Source organism: Chanodichthys erythropterus, chromosome 13 (assembly GCF_024489055.1).
Source record: "Chanodichthys erythropterus isolate Z2021 chromosome 13, ASM2448905v1, whole genome shotgun sequence".
Classification (NCBI taxonomy): Eukaryota; Metazoa; Chordata; class Actinopteri; order Cypriniformes; family Xenocyprididae; genus Chanodichthys; species Chanodichthys erythropterus.
Window position 1 is genome coordinate 44,811,159 of NC_090233.1, and position 19,700 is coordinate 44,830,858.

At 36.1% G+C, this 19,700-nt stretch overlaps 1 protein-coding gene and 1 long non-coding RNA gene across 4 annotated transcripts in view; both read right to left on the reverse strand.

The window, feature by feature from the left end:
* Positions 1-4,035, reverse strand: part of LOC137034739 (uncharacterized) — a 49,676-nt gene extending 45,641 nt beyond the window's left edge. The window contains exon 1 of the long non-coding RNA XR_010896973.1: positions 3,988-4,035. This is a non-coding gene — a long non-coding RNA (uncharacterized lncRNA). The remainder of the gene's footprint in view (positions 1-3,987) is intronic.
* A 4,828-nt stretch (positions 4,036-8,863) lies between these two features.
* mef2cb (myocyte enhancer factor 2cb) overlaps positions 8,864-19,700 on the reverse strand; it is a 73,125-nt gene continuing 62,288 nt past the window's right edge. For 2 of the 3 annotated variants that reach the window (XM_067406082.1, XM_067406083.1), the window contains 4 exons: positions 16,046-16,218; positions 14,971-15,100; positions 14,016-14,151; positions 8,864-12,087 (listed from right to left, as the gene is read on the reverse strand). In XM_067406082.1, the coding sequence (XP_067262183.1) occupies positions 11,724-12,087; positions 14,016-14,151; positions 14,971-15,100; positions 16,046-16,218 (803 nt within the window). In that variant the 3' untranslated portion in view covers positions 8,864-11,723. The remainder of the gene's footprint in view (positions 12,088-14,015; positions 14,152-14,970; positions 15,101-16,045; positions 16,219-19,700) is intronic. The other variant, XM_067406080.1, reaches the window with a different exon arrangement.

Genomic DNA, 19,700 nt, shown 5'->3' on the forward strand with positions numbered 1-19,700 from the left:
TTCAGAATGTAGGACTCACAGTACAACTCTCTCTCTCTCTTTCTCTCTCTCTGTGTATTTGTGTGTATGAACATTGCAAAGCTGCAAAACATACACAATAAAATGATCCATATCACTTATAAAATGTGTCTTCAGTTCATTTTCACACTGTGTCTCAAACTGAATAGGGCATTTGAGACAATTGTCACATATGGATGTCATCAGCATGAAGGTGTTCTATAGGCCTATACAGGATCTCTCACCTTACAGGTCTCTAATTTTGGCCATGCTTATCTAAGGGAATTTTTTTTTTTTGTATTTAATATGGTACAATGTTTTTCTGACTGAATTGATTGTGGTGAACCATATTAACACAGCAGTTTTGAATCATTGGCCCAGGGGAACACACTCACAGCAACAGCTCATTTCAATTTAGAAAGAGAACTAATAGAGTTTGAAGTTGTTAAACTTAGACCTCATTCAAAAATACATAAGTAGTTTAACATCATAACATTATTCTGGCCTTCTAGAGCTGTGTTACTGCCACAATGGAACACTATTAGAAGAATCTAAACATGGCCAAACACAAATAACAAACACACAGCACTGCTAAAATCAGTAGGAACAAAACATTTGACTCTTTGCAATGTATAGCTCACATAAAAGCTAATCTAAGCATCAACACATAAGATGAACACATGTAAAAGTTGCCTGGCTTTCCTGAAACAACAACACAAATCTATTTGTGGTTCTTCTCCCAAGAATCGTAAGAGCTCACATAACATCTCAAAAAAATTTGTGTGAGAGAAGATAAAAGCTGTGATTGATAAATCACTGTCAACATGAACACGATATATCCCAACATGCAACATTAATTCCCTTGAGCACAATGACAAGTTATGAGACTGTCACCCACTACTTGCAGTATCACTGCATGAGACATTGGCCTTGAGACCAGTGCGTTGTGTTAGATCAGTTCAAAGTATGTTAACATATGACATTGTTCTACAACGTGGTTATTTTACCTCGAGAATAAACTAAAAAGTACAAATTTTCATTATTTGAAATTTCTTTTGTCAAAGTCTGCAATGCGACTAATAGCACAATTTTATACTTAATGGCCATAAAAAAGAAGCAAGAGAAGTGTCTCCAGATGTACTCACTTGAGCAAAGGTTTTTTTTTTTTTTTTTAATTATGCCGAAGTCGACGTGACCAGATGCAACTCCTGCTGTAGGTAAGAAGCCGGCGTGCACGAGGAGCTTTCGGTTTAAAATTGCCGCTAATACTCAGTTCATTACGCGTGCCTCAGCGGCTCTGATTCTCTCAAGAGCACAGTCCAGGCGCACGAGAACGACAGCTACCGTATAAGCGAGAGCCAGTGAGAGGGGGAGAGAGGGAGGAGGGGTTGAGAAGTTTCCCATAACCTATTTGTCTGCAGCACCAAATAGAAAAGTGCACTGTTGAGCAGAGAAGGTCGGCATGTTTTTTCCCCCTTTTCTTTCCTTTTCTTTTTTTCATGAAGGGTGTTCGGGAGGGGGCAGTCCTCTCTGTGAAAGAAAGGACGTGCTCTGAAATTCAAACAAGTTCGCCAGGTCTTTTGTTGGACTTGAACTGAGGAGGCATTGTTCCTCTATTGGCGTGGACTAGCCCCAAGTTCCCAGACCAGGTTACGGATTGACTGCGGTAATGAATTTGCTCCGAGCGCTTCTGCCCAACACGTTTTGACTGACGGAACGCAATGGCGCAATCTGACACTGAGAGGACATCATTAGCTTGGAGAAAACTTGCACACCGATACGTAATGGCTTTTGAAGAAATAAATAATTAAATAAAATAAAGAGAAATCTTGAAACTTACCATAAACCTCAAGGGAGCGCGCACGCAGGCTCATGAAAAGGCCATGAATGTTTCAGGCCTATTAGGCTGCACACGATAACATTTACAGTGAGAAAGAATTTTACAGTTAATTCCATTTTCGCGCCTCTAGTTACAATTAGTGCAACGTCAACTAAAATAGCCTACTTTTTAAACAGTACAGCCCATTATTCTTTTTGTCTGTGGTATGCAAATGTATAATGAAGAAATAAATAATGATATTGTTTATGTTTTGTCAATGTTTCATCCGATGTTGATCCTAACAAAAAGTGCAGTTGCTATAGTTAGCCTACCTCCTCTAGAATGAGATTGCTGTTCGCGATTGTTATATTTTTAATGCGCGCTCTGATTTAGGCTACTTTTAATCTAACTTTGAACATACACCTAAAAATAGACCTATTTAGCCCCTATTGTAGACCCTGATGCCAGACCTTTTGTTTTGACATCCTATGTTGGGGCTTCAAACCTTAATTAGGGGGTCAGATCCCACCATGAATATCTGTAAATTAGTATTATTAATATTATCTTTTACCATTATTGCAAAGAGTTTTGTTTAGGCTACTCCCGCTCAGATTTTAAACATTTCTTCATTTGAGATTCTGGACGTTTTCAAATGATATTGCTTAATTCTTATTCTTTCACAGTTCTCAATTATTGCTAGCACTTGTGTTTGACTAAAACGAATTCACGTTTCGATTTTACAACGAGGTCACGTCCAATGACGTAGCAAGCCTATCGGCTACGTGCAGCCATATTTAAATACATCAGGGAAATTAGCGCATCAAATATGCAAATCCCCCAACATAGCCTTTCTTTCAGCGGTCGGAGTAATTTCCCCTCATCGGCTTCGAGGTGGCTCGTTTCTTTTTTTCGGAAGAATATGTAAGTTGCTGTTTTTTACTGAAAGGAAGCACCTTTCTTGACCGTGAATACTGGACGATATGCAGCAAAGAAGCGGAGACTCTTTGCCAGGGAAGTCGCCCATCATGCATAATGAGACGCCTGCTCCGCCATTCTTACATCTTCACCGCAGTTGGTCCTTGCGTGTGTATAATTTTTAATACTGATGCATATTTAAAAGGTATATTTGAATTTCCTTTACATTGACGGTGGCTGTGTGTTGTCTTTATTCCATTTTATTTCCTTCGCATTTGGCAGTGATTTGGCTCTTCGCGATGCGGATTTTATATTGTATAGTAGGCTAAAGCATTGTCTCCATTATTGTACAATTTCACCCATTTAGAGAAGGTTTAACAATACTTCATAATGTTTTTTTTTTTTTTTCTTCATTCTTTAGAATCCGTCCATAGACACAAATATTATAAAATGCATATTCAAAAGCATTATGAGCGAACAAAGACATTTGGTCAGCTCAAACAAAAAGGCACAAAGAGCATTGTGACATAGCATATCATTAATTTAGAACATCTCTCATTCAGAAACAGTCGGGTAAAAGATACTACTATTTGACAAAACAAATATTCGCATAAAATTTGGAGTCGTCAATGCGAACTAAAATTAGTAAAGTAAAAATTATGTTTCTGCGCACATAACATTATTAACACAGTCATTAAAATAAAAGACACTTTGGTGCATATTTTGTAAATTAATACGTAATTCAAAAATGAGCATCATATCTTTAGTTCTCTATAGTTGCCTTAAACCACATGGATAATTGACCTGCCAGCAGTCTAAAAAAGAAAACTTGAAATCATGAGGCAAATGCTTAGAAAATTAATTGACAAACAAACGACATCTATTGCTTTGAACTTGCCATTCACACAAACATCATCGACCTCAAAACTTACCGCTAAAGTCATCATCAGGCCTAATATCCATTTCCTATTAATACAATTCGAGACATGACTCTTTTCCGTAACTTTTTTTTTTTTTTTTCGCAATCTTAGGCATCTCTCCTTCATAGTTCCTACTCGTCTGATCTTCATCTTGTAAACCTTTGCTCAACTGATCTGGCACCCAATAGAAGTGGTCAGACGGGCACACGTAAAGATTTACTCCCAATGGGTCAACACACGTGCTCTCATGTTTTCCGCCTAAAACTAACTTAAGACAGCCCTGTTATAGCCTACCTCTTTATACGAACAGACGTCAATGAGAGAAATAGGACTTACTTGTTCTGTGTATGTCCTCATCTTGGCGACTTCGTACGGTCCGAAGTTGTGTAGCACATGTGTGATCTGCTGCGCCTGTTTGCAACACAGCAGGACCGCGATTACCATACTTATGCATATTTAAAACCTATAGAGAAAAGGATTTCAAAACTTTCCCACAGCTCCTATAAACTATAATGGGCAACAATGACTCACCACAACGTCTTGAATAATAACAAAATTCATGTGTGTTATTATTGGACATTGAAATCTATCTATAATCTTAATGTATCTATGTTATTTATTTATTTTTTTTTGCATTAAATTCTAAGCATTTAAAAGTTTTTTTTAGCCATTGTCTTTCTTTAGCTAAAATGAATAGGGAACACTAGGCTATAGCTATATGTAGTCATTCGCGGCGAATTAAAAAGGAATTTCAGGGCATTTATGATGGCATTCCTAATAACTAATAAAAAAAGTATTTTAACAACTTTGAGACTGTTTACGAGGCCCATAAAAAATATACGTTTCACAACGAAAATTTTAATTTGTAGAGTTTTTGTGTTCACTTGTCTTTCACACATTTTCGTTGCTACACTACATTAAGATTCTTGCTTTTGCATACCGTTTTTTCCCTCCAATGTGTTTCCCTGTAAATCTACAATCCTGACTAGACTGTTATTAGATTAAAAAGATTGCCTAAGTTAATATCATTCTTATTATCGAGGTAGATAATCATAAATCAAAGAGGTAAATATCAAATTATCTTAATGGTCATTTTAGCACCTGCGATTCAGCCTCAGTTACGCGTGTAAAGGATAAGAACATGAAAATATAAAATGCCTATAGCGTCTGAACGAACCTTGTGGCTTATTTCTCATCCTCCCGTCGTTTCTCTCTCTCTAATGTTGTTCTTTTTACAATTATTGATAATCACCGCTACTGATACCGCTATATAGCATATAAACTATATGAATAGAGGTTGTTTAAGTCAGTTAAACGTGTGAAAGATGGGCGGAGAGGGAGAGGCTGATTTCCAGGTAACTCAATACAAAGACATTCATGTTTTCTTTCCATTGTTTAGCTCTGCCGAATAATGCAGTGCACAGCTCGCAATTAGCACAAATATGAATTAAGAACGACGGTGGGTATTTACAAATATTTTATAAACTGAAAGAAAAAAAAAAAAACTTTAGGTTTCCCAAAACTTCCCCTTTTTTACTGTTAGGCTACATTTTTGTTTTCGCGTATAGGACAGAGTAACCTCGTGGTTATTGTTAAGGCTATATCCCAATTTCTCTTAGCCTTAATTTCTATATTAAACTATATTCTAAATTATATTTCAAGCCGTTTCCAAATATTGCCTCAGCCATTGAATTCTCTAGAAATTCATTCGAAGAAAGAAATGATATTGGAGTCGTCGTGATGCATTTTCGTAACACGTGGCGACATCTAGTGGTGCAATGCTCTAACGGGAACTGGTGCAGAAACAAATGTAACGGCTTAAGAGAGACAAGAGCGATAATTCCATGTGATAATAGGCTACCATCCACAAATTAAAAGTAATTTATCATTATAATTATATTTGATTATGCATTAGGTTTTTTTTCTTCCATCTATAAATAGACCAATTCTCTCTCTAAAGCAAACTGATTTTGATACAATGATTTCAAATTTTAAGCAAATATTGAGGTAAATAAATAAATAATCTCCCTCTGTCTTTAATTGTATAGCTGTTTTGCGTTTATTTCTTTTCGTAGACACGTTTCACAATTTTCTATTTTGGGGAAATAAAATCTAGTGCACACAGTTTTCACACCATTTAACCAAATAGTCTCATGATATATTTCTTTGTTAGAGACGGTTAATATATTTGTCAGTGATGACTAATAGCTCTTGTTCTAAATTATATCCATAACCCACTGCGCAGTTGTCGGACACCTGCAACTGTGGAAAATATGTGGGAAATTCCTCCTCGTTCATTTTTACCCCTTCTTTATTTAAGCCAGAGCCCTTAATAAAGCCACGAAATGTGTTGGTAAACAAAGAGACTTTTCTAAATCTCATTTTCTCCAAATAAAAAGAAAAAGAAAGGAAAGAAAGATAAAAAAAAACTGTCGCAGCCAATGATGGCCAAATACGCGGGTTACTCTCGACAGATTATAAATGCGTTCTTAAGATGATCCATTTATGAGCCTTTTTTTTTTTTTACATTGTGATAACAGTTTTCAAACATAAAACACTATAATGTGGCGTATTAATGGGCACTGTTTAACAATTTCATCTTCATAAAACAACTCTAAAGTTACTTCACTTGATTATACTCAAAAACGCATTTATGCCCCACTGTCTATTAAATATTCACGAATAAAATATCTTCGAGATGTTCCGAATTTTGTATTGTATTTATGTACATTCAATATATATTTATATATAGGCCTATATTTGATCTAAAAAATATTAATCTGGTAATTTTCGATGAGCTATTACCCCCCAAACCATCCGCAACATATGGCTGATTAAAAATAACCAAAGGCCGTCTAATTCTGCTATTGGATGTTTTCGTTTATTTTCAGCAGAGAACCACCAGCAGACTTTGCGTCTTGAAGCAAAATTTCTCTTCATTTATGTCTGGAGTCAGAATTAGCTTACTGCAATGATGGGATCTGTTATGCACAAGCTTTTGATTATTTGATAATTTTTTTTTTTTTTACTTCGTTGTGAGTTTAACAGCATTCAAATAGTCAAATAGTCCTTAATCGAATTTGATTTGTGATGGGATTATCAATTGGCTACATTTTACCAAAAAAAAAAAAAAAAACATAAGTTTTTTTTTTTCTTTTTTCTATTTGTTCCCCCTGAACTACACACACCTGTTCATTTGTTAATTTTAAATGTGCCTGGAAAAACGCAATTATTAATCGAAAACTTCAAACGAAGATTGTCAGGAAATGTAAACTGCGAATTCTTTCAGTGTAAAAGTGCGCCTTTGAATGATTCCCTTTCTTTCGTTTGTGTTTATATACAATGTATTTTTGAAAGATTTCTGAAAGTGTAATTCAAATGAGAATATCTTCTGTCATAAATGAGATTGAATGTCTGATGAAAACCTGTTGATTAAACTTTGAAATAATCTCTTTGTTGTGACTTTCTTTTTGATCATTACAGACTTACAAAAACACATTTTAGATTGAACATTTTATGTTTTATATTGGCTGCGACTATAATATATTTAAACTAAGTAACAAAGTTATAAAATACATAAACAACTGTCCTCACATCTGATAAGAATCTATGTGAAATTGGTCTAGTTTATGCACTGAAAATGTTATTTTGAGTACTACAGGACAACAGCAATTTATGATCAAGCAGCTTGAAGTATATCTTAAAATGCAATCAAAACAAATACAACGGCAATTCAATAATAAAGATAGCCTAATCGAAGAGTATGTCTATGCATTTGGGCAGTAGCATATGAACGTATATCGTTTAAAGCAGCTGACGACTAGTTCGATAATCTCTCTTTCACCGTATAAAAGCGTGTGAATGCAATCAAATAAATGCATTGATAAATAAATTGAACAATGGTGACATCTTGTGGCCAAAATGATTAATTGTCTCTTCAACAGCCTATGATGTTTCCACAATAATGCAATTCAGCTGCATTGGCTCACTTCAGATCTGACATGTTATATATATATATATATATATATATATATATATATATATATATATATATATATATATATATATATATATATAACTTTTTTTTTTTAAATTATTTTTATGTAATACTTAAAGCCTAATAAACCATTTCAAACATTCAAAAGTCGACACTAATACATTATCCACATCTATTGCCCATGTCTACTACAAATATTACTAGCCTATACTAGGCTATTCTAATTCTACCAATAAATAGGCTACATGTTAGGTTTTTGGTTGGAATTTAAAGAACAGATGTTATTTGCTAGGGGAGCTAAACATATTTTCCAGGATAAATACATAGGCTAACAGATAAGAACCTCCCTTTTCTGTTCAGGAGGAATGAACGACACTCTGCAGGTGAGGTGGGCGACGTTAGCTATAATGTTCATCAGAAAAACCATCAACGACCATCGTTGCACATTTTTTTGGGAGTAACCATGCTGACCAGTAAATATTTAGCTTTTAAAGCAGAAGCAAAGCGAAAAACGTCGTTTATATTAACCCTGTTAAAGGTTTGCTTAACCGTTTTTAAGCTCTCACCTGCCTCAAACATGAAAAGACTTAGCCTACCAACGTTCACTGTCTTCCGTTTTTTTCCATGTTACTTTTTGGTCTCTTTATGTTACTTTGTCTTCTAGTATTCCTTTAAGGATGTTAAGGATGTCTGTGTAGGCCGTTGTTAGAGTTTACAGTTTGCACACTACTGATACAGTTTGCACACTTCAAACTAATGAAAATGCCCCAAGTTCATCAACTACCTAGCTCTTAGCTTCCGGTTTCCATATATGGACTGGCCACCGTGCACGCGACAGAAAGCTTCCGAAAGCTTTCCGATTGGCTAAACAAACAATCTGACTGCTACCACTTTTTATTTAACGTGATATATATGGAGAGTTAATTCAATGATGTTTTATTTCAGGAATAAGGTTTAGTCATTTTCTGTTTAAATATAGGCCTAGCTATATAAAAACGGTAACATAAATGGAGTAGCCTATATTCCTCATAGGCTACACGTGACATATCAATGATAGTTGGCAACATTACTTGTAATTGAAAAATAAATAAATAAAATTAAAGTTCTGAGCGGTTCAATGTGTGAATGATGAATATGATCTAATATTTTATTTAGAAAAAGTGTTTGTTGAAATCCAAAGCCTTGTGTGTACACAAGATATAGAAAATAGGCCCACAAATAATGACTACACTGTAAAAAAAAAATATTTTCACGATTTATCACATTTTTCTTTTGTCAAATCAACTTAGCTAATTAAAGTGGTTCAGATAACATATTTTTTGTTTCTGTTGATTAAACCAATCACCTTCATTGTATTAACTCAATTTTTTAATTTCCAGGTAACTTACTTTAAAAAAAAAAAGAATTGTTTGATTTTACTTACAGTGTACAATGTGTTATGTAGCTTGCTGCATAAAAACATAAAATTATTATTCTGCATTGATGCTTCTGTGATTCATCAAATTTGATTTAGAGACACATACAATTTCACAAAGCTATCTTGCAATCAAGGCGAGGGACAGAACACAATAAAAATCACACCAGGACGTCTGTGTAACTAAGAAAGCCAGTAACTTTACTGAATTCTCTGCAAAATACAAATACCTTTTTTTTAAGTCCCAGCAGGAGAAACAATTTTTATTCCATACATTAATTTTTACTACATACAGCTGAATCAAGTCCCTTGAGATACAGAGATGTGGTTTTAATTTAATGACATCTTGTCTTCAAGTGGCGACAAAGTCCAGCTTGTGCCGCTGAAAGCCTCTTTCTCCTGGTTAGAAAACAAAAAGACACTTTCTTTCACCCTTACCCATTGTAGGTTTATACAAGCTACATTTGTTACTACAGAATTTTTCAGCATTTTTTTTTTTTTTCATTTTTTTATTTTGTTATTTATATACTTAATGGAAACAACACTCAAGAGAGAGAAAGAGAGAGAGAAACAGAAAAGGTCAACCAAAAAATCAATAAAAAAAAAAAGAAAAGAAAAAGAAAAATAACCGGAGAGTCATATGGACAGTTGAAATCTATATAACAAACAATGGCATTGTTTCACAATACTGTACACTCGTTAGTTAGAGGAGAATGTTCCCAATTCTTAACAAGACCAACTCATCGAAAGGTAATCTGAGGCACTGGGAGGGTGAGTCAGAGGTACCAGCCACTAGCATGAACAACTTGTGAAGAAACACAATGGTCTCAAACCCAGAAAGGATAATGGATCAGCAAACATAACATCACTTTTTGTCTTTGGTAGAAAAAACAGACTAACATATGTCCTGTCAAAATCACAGAATGCACAATGATAGATATGTATAACAACTGAACAAAAGTAGTCACAATCCACTAAATGATAATACAAGCTTACACAAGCTGTCATGAGGTATCTATGACTGTGCTGTCTTATATTATAAAATCTTCAGTGCAATGTCGATTAATGTGACACTGGAAACTTTAAAAGGTTTTGAATATTCCAGACCAAAGTGGAGATCTGGGCAAGTATCTTGTGCTTTAAAAAAAAGGGGGCATATATTTATGAGTGTGAGTTCAATTTCAAAATGTCATTCTGAATGTATTTGCCCCTAAAAGACTCAGTCCGGTGAAGGAAAAAAAAGAAGGGGAAAGAAAAATTAACGTGTGCAACTGCACATATCCCCTGCAATGGGGAAAAAGTTATGACCATATTTTTTTTTTTTTTTATCATATATATTCATATATTAGAAAGCTATACACAAGCATGTTAATTTCACAGATTCTTTAAAAAGATTCTTAATATTATTATTCAATATACTTAGAAATACACGTTTAAAAACAAAACTTCTACAAAGAGAGAGAGAGAGGGAAAAAACAAAACAAAAAAAACATTGAGCAAAGCAAGAATTCACTGTCTCAGATTTCATGGCTTATGGTTGAAAAGCCCATAGTTTCTCGTTCTTTTACTATCATTTCTCATATAAGCAAAGCTATCAAAACACATTCTGGCTCTTATAAACTACAAAAAGCCACAAAAATGCTTTGCATTGTATTCCTTTTTGATATGAAAATAGAAGCAAGTGTATCATACTTTTTTTTTTAATCTTTTTCTTCTTTAATACTGAACAACAACTGCAAGTCCTAGGTTTAAATGTCATCAGACTGAAGTAACATGGCTCTTAATTTAAAGTCCTTCATCTCTGCGACTCCGTCCTGCTATTTTTTTTTTCCTTCAGCAGGAGAGTTTTTTCCTGAAATACCCACTCCCCCATAACTTAACCAAGGAACCTGCACATAAATCTGTACAATCCTTCGAATTTCTTGCATAACAGTTTTGTTTGTGTGAAATCAGCAATATTTTACCAACCTTGACCCTTCCCCCGTGTCCCAGCCTTGTCTCTATGTACAATACGTTGAACCTGCAACATGACATTGTCACCCATAACATACATTTAGCGAAGGGGCCCTCTGAAGAGAGTGGCACTAAAAAAAGGAATCTGTACATATTGTACTGGTACAACAACTCAAGTGCTAAGCTGTCACCTCTCTGCTGTGCTCCTCTTGTGGCTGAACATCACCGAGGCAAGTACTTTACAAAAAAAAAGAAAAGAAAAAGAAGATCCAAGAGTACCTGACACTTTTTGTTGGTTTGTTACTCTGCATACATGTACACCTACACAACGTGTAAATATATATGCATATATGGTAATTCTTTACATTGTATTCCACACACTGCACAAGTTATGCATAGTAGCCCGCCCACTAAACCCTCCCCGACCCGGTTGAACTAGTCCTCCTTCCTGTTTCCCTCCCTGAAAACCCGTCAATCACAACAATATGTATATCAGACACACTCTGATAAAATAATAATAAAAAAAAAAAAAAGAGAGAGCACTTCCTCCCCTCTCCACAGCAAATCAGAGAATAAAGGAGAGCAATGATTGTGACTAGTCATAAACGGCAGAGAGAAAGCGAGAACATGTGAGGCGCCGTGGAACCACGCCGCTTCGCGTGGGGAGGTCAAGATCGAGGATGGGGCTGTCCAAGGGGGCATCGCTTATCATGTGGCCCACCCCTCCGAGAGGCGGACGCGCTTGATGGATGGGCTGTCTTGCTCGTCCAGGCCGGGCCGACCCAATCCTAAGGGCGAATGGAAGTCGGGACGGTGATCGTCGCGGTCGCTGCCCTCGTGCGAGCTGCCGCAGCTGCTGAGGCTGTCGGCCGGGGAGCGGCCCGAGTCCTGTCGCCCCTGTGGGGGCGGGCCCTGGTGCTGCTGGTGGGATGGTAGCGGGCCGTAGCCGCCGGGCGTGGTGCTGCTGGATCGATCTCTAGGAGGAGAAACAGGTTCGGACTTGATGTGCAGGCTTTGAGTAGAGGGCAGGGAGAGATTTGAACCCTGACATAAGTGAGTGCTAGAGCAATTTCTGTAGAAAGGAAAGGAAATGAAGGGGGTTACGGATGGGAACGAGTGCTCGTGCACTCTTGTACACAGGTGGCAAAGATACAATCAAATCAGTGACATTTGTCTAACTATACTTAAACGTGGTTATTGCAGAATGAAAATAATGAGCTTGGAAAATAAAAGAGAAGTTTATTTTCTGTATAGTGACAAAGAGTGAGAGAAAGTTGCACATGTTGAAGGTACACCATGTAACTTTTTTTTGTTCACAATGAACAAAATTGATGGTTTCACAATATGATTTTTTTTTTTTTTAACAAAATGAGATTTAAGATATTTCTTTATAACAAAACTAAACTGAATCAAATGAATAAATAAATGAATAATACAAATAAAAGAAATGAGTACATGTACAAGATGTTTATTTGCTCTATTACAGCTTGAACTATTTGTAGCCATTTAAAATTAGAGGCAACTACTGCATTTTAACCACGATCCCATCAATTATGCTACATACATGCAGCATGAGCAGTTTTTGATTTAAATTGGATTGTATCATTTTTAACATTTGAAGCAACAGAATGTTCTGACTTTAGCTTTGTGAAATTATGCTACATAAAACTTCATAACAGCAGTGAGACTGCATGAGAATGCAAATTCTCTGCCTGATAGCCTCGTTTACTGAAATCACGTGACTTTGGCGCTCCGAACCACTGATTCGAAACAAAGGATTCGTAAAGCTTCAAAGCAGTGTTTTGAAATCGCCCAAATATTTTTGAAAATCATTATTTAGTTTTTTTTGGCACATAAAAAGTATTCTCGTCTCTTTGTAATATTACACTGTAGTCACATGAACTGATTTAAATATGGCTTTAGTAGCTTTCTGGATCTTGAGAGGTTCAGTGACAATGCTGGCAAAAGAGGCCTCACCGAGCCATCGGATTTCATTAAAATATCCTAATTTGTGTTCCGAAGATGAACGAAGGTCTTACGGGTGTAGAACTACATGAAGGTGAGTAATTAATTACGTTATTTTAATTTTTGTGTGAATTAAAATAAATAGTACGTAAGTAAGATGACAATAAAATACAATCTAAACTTTTCTCAACACAGTCAGCTATACATTCATATAAACCCGCCCCCATTCATTTAGCATCTCAACCTACTTGAATCGTCAAGTTTTAATCGATTTTCCTGGTGCATCATTACATCATTAATAATGAGTCAATACATCATCAATCCATCTTTCAAAAACGTGTTTTGTCTAATATAAGTGTTTATATTTTAGACCTGTCGGGACAGGACCTCGTGCGTACATACATCACTCGCCCGTGTGTGTCTCGTCATATCCGTAAATAGAGAAAAGTTGCTCTGGCTACTTAGATGCATGTATTGTCTGGGAGTGTTATAGGTTAGTTGTCACAACGAGTGAGAAATGTTGTCATGGAGAATGCTAAGACTCGGGAGAATAACCCGTTTTAAAAAAACGGCAACCAGAGGACAGTCTCCTGGCAAAAAGAGAACACGACAGAGCTCGTAATAAAACCAGAATCAACATTAGCTTGGCTTTTTGGATTGGCGAGAACTGAGGAACATGAAATGTTGTAAAAACGACTCAGAGATAGTGTTTTTATTACTCAACAGGTGAGTACAGCATTTTATTGAACAGATAAATTGCCATATGTAGCTTTCTAACAGATTGCATTTTAAAGCATTATCTATTATGAAGGGTCATTTCATTATAGTTTTTGTAGCGCTGAATTTATTTTCAAGGAAGTACCATGTCTACTAATGTGTATAACTACAGCAATGTCTTCAGCTAGTCAGCTTGAGATCCTTTCCATTTTACCACTAAAGGGCCAAAAGTTAAATAGTGTACCTTTAAGTGCATAAAGATTAAAATAGGCTATTTGATTTGTGTATTGGTAATTCATTGTGTGTGTTTAGACTCACCCCAGCTGACTGAGGGCAGAGTGCTGCATGTTCTGGATCTGATGTTGCTGCCATCCGCTCATTGAGCCCAGATGCAGAGTGTTGGCACTGTTGAAGCCAGATATAGAGGACAGATCTGCACTGCTCAGAGAATATTCTAGAAGAAAACACATGAAGAGGATTAATATTTGAATCCAAAAAAAAATTGCTGCTCATTTGGAGAACAATGTCTCCACCTGCTGGTGAGACAGAGCTATTACACACAGAATAGACAATAAATCAAAGAGATTCTGCATTCATTTAGTCTGGGTTTAAGAAAGTAATATAAAAAAAAAAAATAATGATGTTGATTATTACCTGATTATTATTATCTGATTATGTGAATTTACAGTAATTACAGTAGTAATAGATGACCAAACAGAATTTTAGATTGATGCACTAATTATATATTATATTATATTATATTATATTATATTATATTATATTATATTATATTATATTATATTATATTATATTAAACTACATTTGTTAATTTATTTTTTAATAAACATTAAAGTTACTAAATTTAATGGTTTAACTATGACAAATAAAATTTATTCCTCTATTATAGTAAAACATTTTAAAGATTCTGATTAAAGGGTTAGTTCACCTAAAAATTTAATTTTGTCATAAATTACTCACCCTCATGTCTTTCCAAAGCCGTAAGACCTTCGTTCATCTTTGGAACACAAATGAAGATCTTTTTAGTGAAATCTGACAGCATAGGCTGTCAATGGAGGGACAGAAAGCTCTCAGATTTTACTAAAATTATCTTCATTTGTGTTCCGAAGATGAACAAAAGTCTTACAGGTTTGGAACGGCATGAGGGTGAGTAATTTATGACAAAATTAAATTTTTAGGTGAACTAACCCTTTAAGATGTGAAATGTGTGTATAATGCAAAGTATACTCAGTATTAGTGTAATTGAGGTACCTACCAGTACCATATGAGGTGGAAATGGCTGATGGGTAACCACCCATTCCCTGCCCTGGTAGAGTGGGCGTCGCTACAGAAACCACGGGGGTAGCCAATGACTGTGCAGACTGAGAGTTGTTTATTCTCTGGTTCTATAAGAAGAGGAAGAGAGCAGAAGAACACATATAGATGACCTGTCACTTGTCACGAGGCTTGAATATATCTGTATCTTCATTAAACAAATGATGGAGCACCGCCCACCAAAATAATGAAGGGAAAAATAGTCGTTTAACACGAAGCACCACTGAATCTTCTCAACCTATGATTTACAATCCCTCATAGAGCACTTGGTCGCTATAGAAACTCAAGGTCTCCAAGGCAACAGAACTAGCAAAAGAAGGGTTGGAGGTGTTTTTTTTCCTCTTTTGTCAGGCTGGCATGATGCGACAGAGATTAAGAAAAGCAGAGATGGACACAGAGAGGTGAATAAACCTGAGAACGAGACGACTCTTATAACCACTAGATGTCACTCTGGAGCTTGGTTGTGTAGATGTTCCTAATACGAAATTGCATTTAAGCACTTTTACAGGTCAACATGTGCATCTCCCTATTGGCATTAGAACACTAAGCTAAACAATATCTGACCAAACACTACTGGTCTGATCATTTTATGTGTATGAGGATGACAAATGGCCTTCAGAACTATTAGCCTATGTCACCAGTTTGAGTGACAGTGCCACTTACCAATAGAAGGTCAACATCCTCAGACTGATGGCAGTAAAGGGAGGGTGATAAATCCAGAATTAGTGTCATTGGCTGACAGTGGCAGTGAGTGAAGCTGATGGCCGCCTATGACACTACATGAACCTACAGAAGCGTACTTCACCATACAAGACAAAAGCTGCTGAGGTGACTACTTATGTCGTTTCTAATAGAGCTCTAACCTATGCTTATTGGATTATAAAACTACTGGAGAGGAAGTGAGAAGAAAGGAGAGGAGAACCATGGAGAATTACGAAGGAACTGAGGTGTGTGGTTTTATGGATGTAGTACCATCGTGGCTGTTAGTAAAATTCAACACACTTTGGTAAACTTACAATGGAGGGCATGTTGTTCTTGGCCCCAGGTGGGATGAGCACTCGGAGGTCAGGCTTACGGCTGTTCATCCCCAGGTTCACTGGTGGAGGGGACTTGGCCTGCATGCTCTTGTTCATTCCTCCGGAGGACACCAGAAGTCCTGGAGAGTTACGGTGGTTTCCATAGCCATTTCCTAATGAGGGACAGAAAGGGAGGGAAAAAGGGCGTTAGGCGCAACAGAGCCAAATTGAGTACATCAAACTTTCACCATGCCACACAATTTAAGCAAGCTTCATTTCACTCTCTCGCCTGCACCAGAATGCACCATTTCCACCGTCATCTAGTGTGAAGCTTCTATTCAACCCTGTCTGCAGCTCTCCACACGGTTCCAGTGAGCCTTCACCACATGCAGCCATTAAACACTGTTTTATCCGTTCTGGAGTATTGCAACCATCTTTCACCAAGAATGTGCTCTTTCAATTCAATGTTTCCACACCATTTCACACAACTTGCACCTCCACCACCACTCATTCATTTGCACCAAGCACTTGGTAAACACACCCTCTCATTCACCCTCCATCAAATCAAGCCAGACTAATTCAGCTACCCCAAATCACCCCGTCACGCTCAAATGATTTTCACTCATGAATCATTATATGTCATTATGATTCAAAATATGTTTTTTTTTTTTTTCAGCCTCTGTTTGAGTAAAAAGATCCAAGCTCTAAGTTCAACTGATTATCATGGATAAGCTATATAATTTTTGTCACTGATTCTTAAGACACAAGACAAAACATATTTGTTTTAAAAACAGTAATATTTTCACTTTGAAATTAAGCAGAGATGAAATACAATTTTATTTATTTTCCTAATCAAAATGACATTATCACTCATTACCTCTTAAACCCTTTCATATACAGATATAAAATATAAAAATAAATTATAAAAATAAAATATAATATATATTAAGCTTTAGAGTTAGAAACATAAAAATGATAATATAAAAATATTAAATAGTAAAAAAATAAATTAAATTAAATTAAATAAAAAATACGGCCGGAGGTAAGGTAAACTTTTTCATAAGGCTTCACAGTTGTGTCACCTACTTTTTTAGTCAACACTATCTGATAATTAGGAAAACATTCTCTTTTAAAAGATGAGAAGAGGTCGAGGAAAGATCGTATGTGCAGCTAAATGTTGGTAGTGAGGTGTTTGGACTTTAACTATGGTCAATTCATGACAGACTACTTGAATGTTTCTGTTTGAGAGCAAACTGTTGCAGCATCATGAAGTTGAGAAATGAAAATGTGGAGTGTGGGTAGATAAAGAGAAAGAGAGAGGAGAGAGATGAGGCTCATTTGTTCCTCTTGTGTTTTTTTGCGGTAAGGAGGCAGGTGTTTGATGAATAGAGACAGGTGGCAATGGTAACTCTTGGTGCTCTAAGAGCTGATGTTAAATGAGAGCAAAACAGTAAAAACTTCATTAGGTAAAACATTTTGAAATATGTTATGTATTATTGTTGTTTTTTAGCAGAACACCACTGTTTTTGTTTACATTATACTTATATAATATAATAATGTTATATTACATGTTTTTGTCTCAAGATATACACCAGTAATATTTTTTTTTTTTCTAAGGCACATTTATAAAAGCTACTTCAATGTCCTAATTTAACTAAGGCCCATTCCTAGCTTAATCTAGGCCCTGTCTGTGAAAACAGGCCTTAATGTACAAATTACACATGAAACATTAGAATGTACAATATGAGGGAGAAAATGGATTTTGAATGATATTCCAGTCATTTTAAGACATTTTATTTCAGCTGTAAAGGATCACTCCAAGTCCCATCTGGAGCACAATGGGAAGGTTGCCACTATCACATCTCATTTCCCAAGGCAGCAGTCTCTATGAATGACATAAAATGCATGGCCCTTAACTACTGACAGTGAAGGTCGTCATTTGGCAATCAATGATAAATACATGTGTGCACATGTGGCTTTCTCTTATGACTACCAGAAGTGGATCAGACAAGCAATCTTTATTCCTCATCCACAATTGCTAACCCAACTTCATCATCTCCAAAGAACCAGAGGGGTACATTATACTGGAAAAAAATAGGAGGGATCGGAGGAAAGAAGTACAGAGTCTTTGTTTCAATCCAAATTTTTTTTTTTTTGCTTTCGAGGGGGAAAATGTGGAGTGCTGCATGGCTTTTGCCACTTAAAAGAGGGTTAGGAATTATACGGTAGACATAAATGAATTTCCCAATCATGCACTCGAGAGGAAAACTAGACGCAGATGTCGTCCTCGGCAATTTCGCCCTGGTGATCTTTCTTTAATTTGAAGGCGATGGTTTTTGTTGTTTTCAAATGAGAAGTCTTGAAAGCGCAATTTGCACGATTCAAGGAAAATAAGGAGGACATGAGCCGGGAACCAGGAAGAGTAACTGTGATTGTGAGAGATTGTGTTTGTACAAGTGTGAGCGGGTAGATGTATGTGCCATGTGCACTGATGCATTTCCTGTCTCCTCATACATAGTGAAGTACAGGGCTCGAAAAACAGCTGGCTGGAGCTCTTCTCTAAACACTTAAACAGCCACACTTCATTGTTTGCAGTGGAGATGAGGAAATAAAACTGCATTTGATCCCCTAAAAATACATTTCCACACTTAAAGGAATATAACAGGCTCGGTACAAGTAGAGCTCAATCGACAGCACTCGTGCTGATTACCACGAAAACTCATCCCCGCTTTTCTCTCTCTCTAAAACAACAAAAATACATGAACTGGGTTACACTGAAAAACGTACAATAGAAGTGAATGGGGACAATTCAAAGACATTAAAAAACTCACTAGCCATGTTTCTAATACAGATTTCCACAAAACTTTAGCAATATTTTCTAAATATCGATAAAGAAACTATTGAGAAATGATGGCGTTTCCATTAACCGATGTTATGCGACTAAAACAATTTTTTTTTCTTCTCATGATAAGTCATTCCAACAATTATGGCAAAAGATGTGGGTAGGTTTACATATATCCTAGCCACTGCACATTATTTTTCATCAAAAGAGAACGTAGGCATGTTATCCAATGTTATCCATTTATGGCAAAAAAAAAAAAAAAGCCCCTTATACTTGGGAGCAGCCATGTATGAGGTGTTTCTGGGTGTTTCTCCCTCCCTATCTGCCTTGAGGTCTTGATAAATTCAAATTGTGGCATTTATTTGTTGTTTTGAATCAAGTAGTCCCGTAATACTTTTGTCTTTTATGAGTTTAATGAAGAACTCTCGTCTTCTGTCCAAATGTATACCTCCCTCTTAAAGAATGATGGACTTTTACATACAGCAGGTGACCTATAAATGCGAAAAAAAAATAATAAAAAAAAATAACCTGTTTCCATTGCAGTTTTGCAAAATATTCCTTTTTTGAATTGCCTGAAAACCACGTCATGTGAGCGTAAAAACTTTTTTGCAATATTTGGGAGCCTTCTGTGAAATTGACCTGTTTCCACTGAGCGTATTTTCAATTCGCAATTTCAATATGTGCAATTTAAAGGGTAATGGAAACGCAGCTACTGTTTCTATAGTATAGCCAGATGACATAAACAATTTGCAGGTTAACAGTATTATTGAGATTTCAAAGAAAATAAATAAATAAAAATAACATTTGTATTTA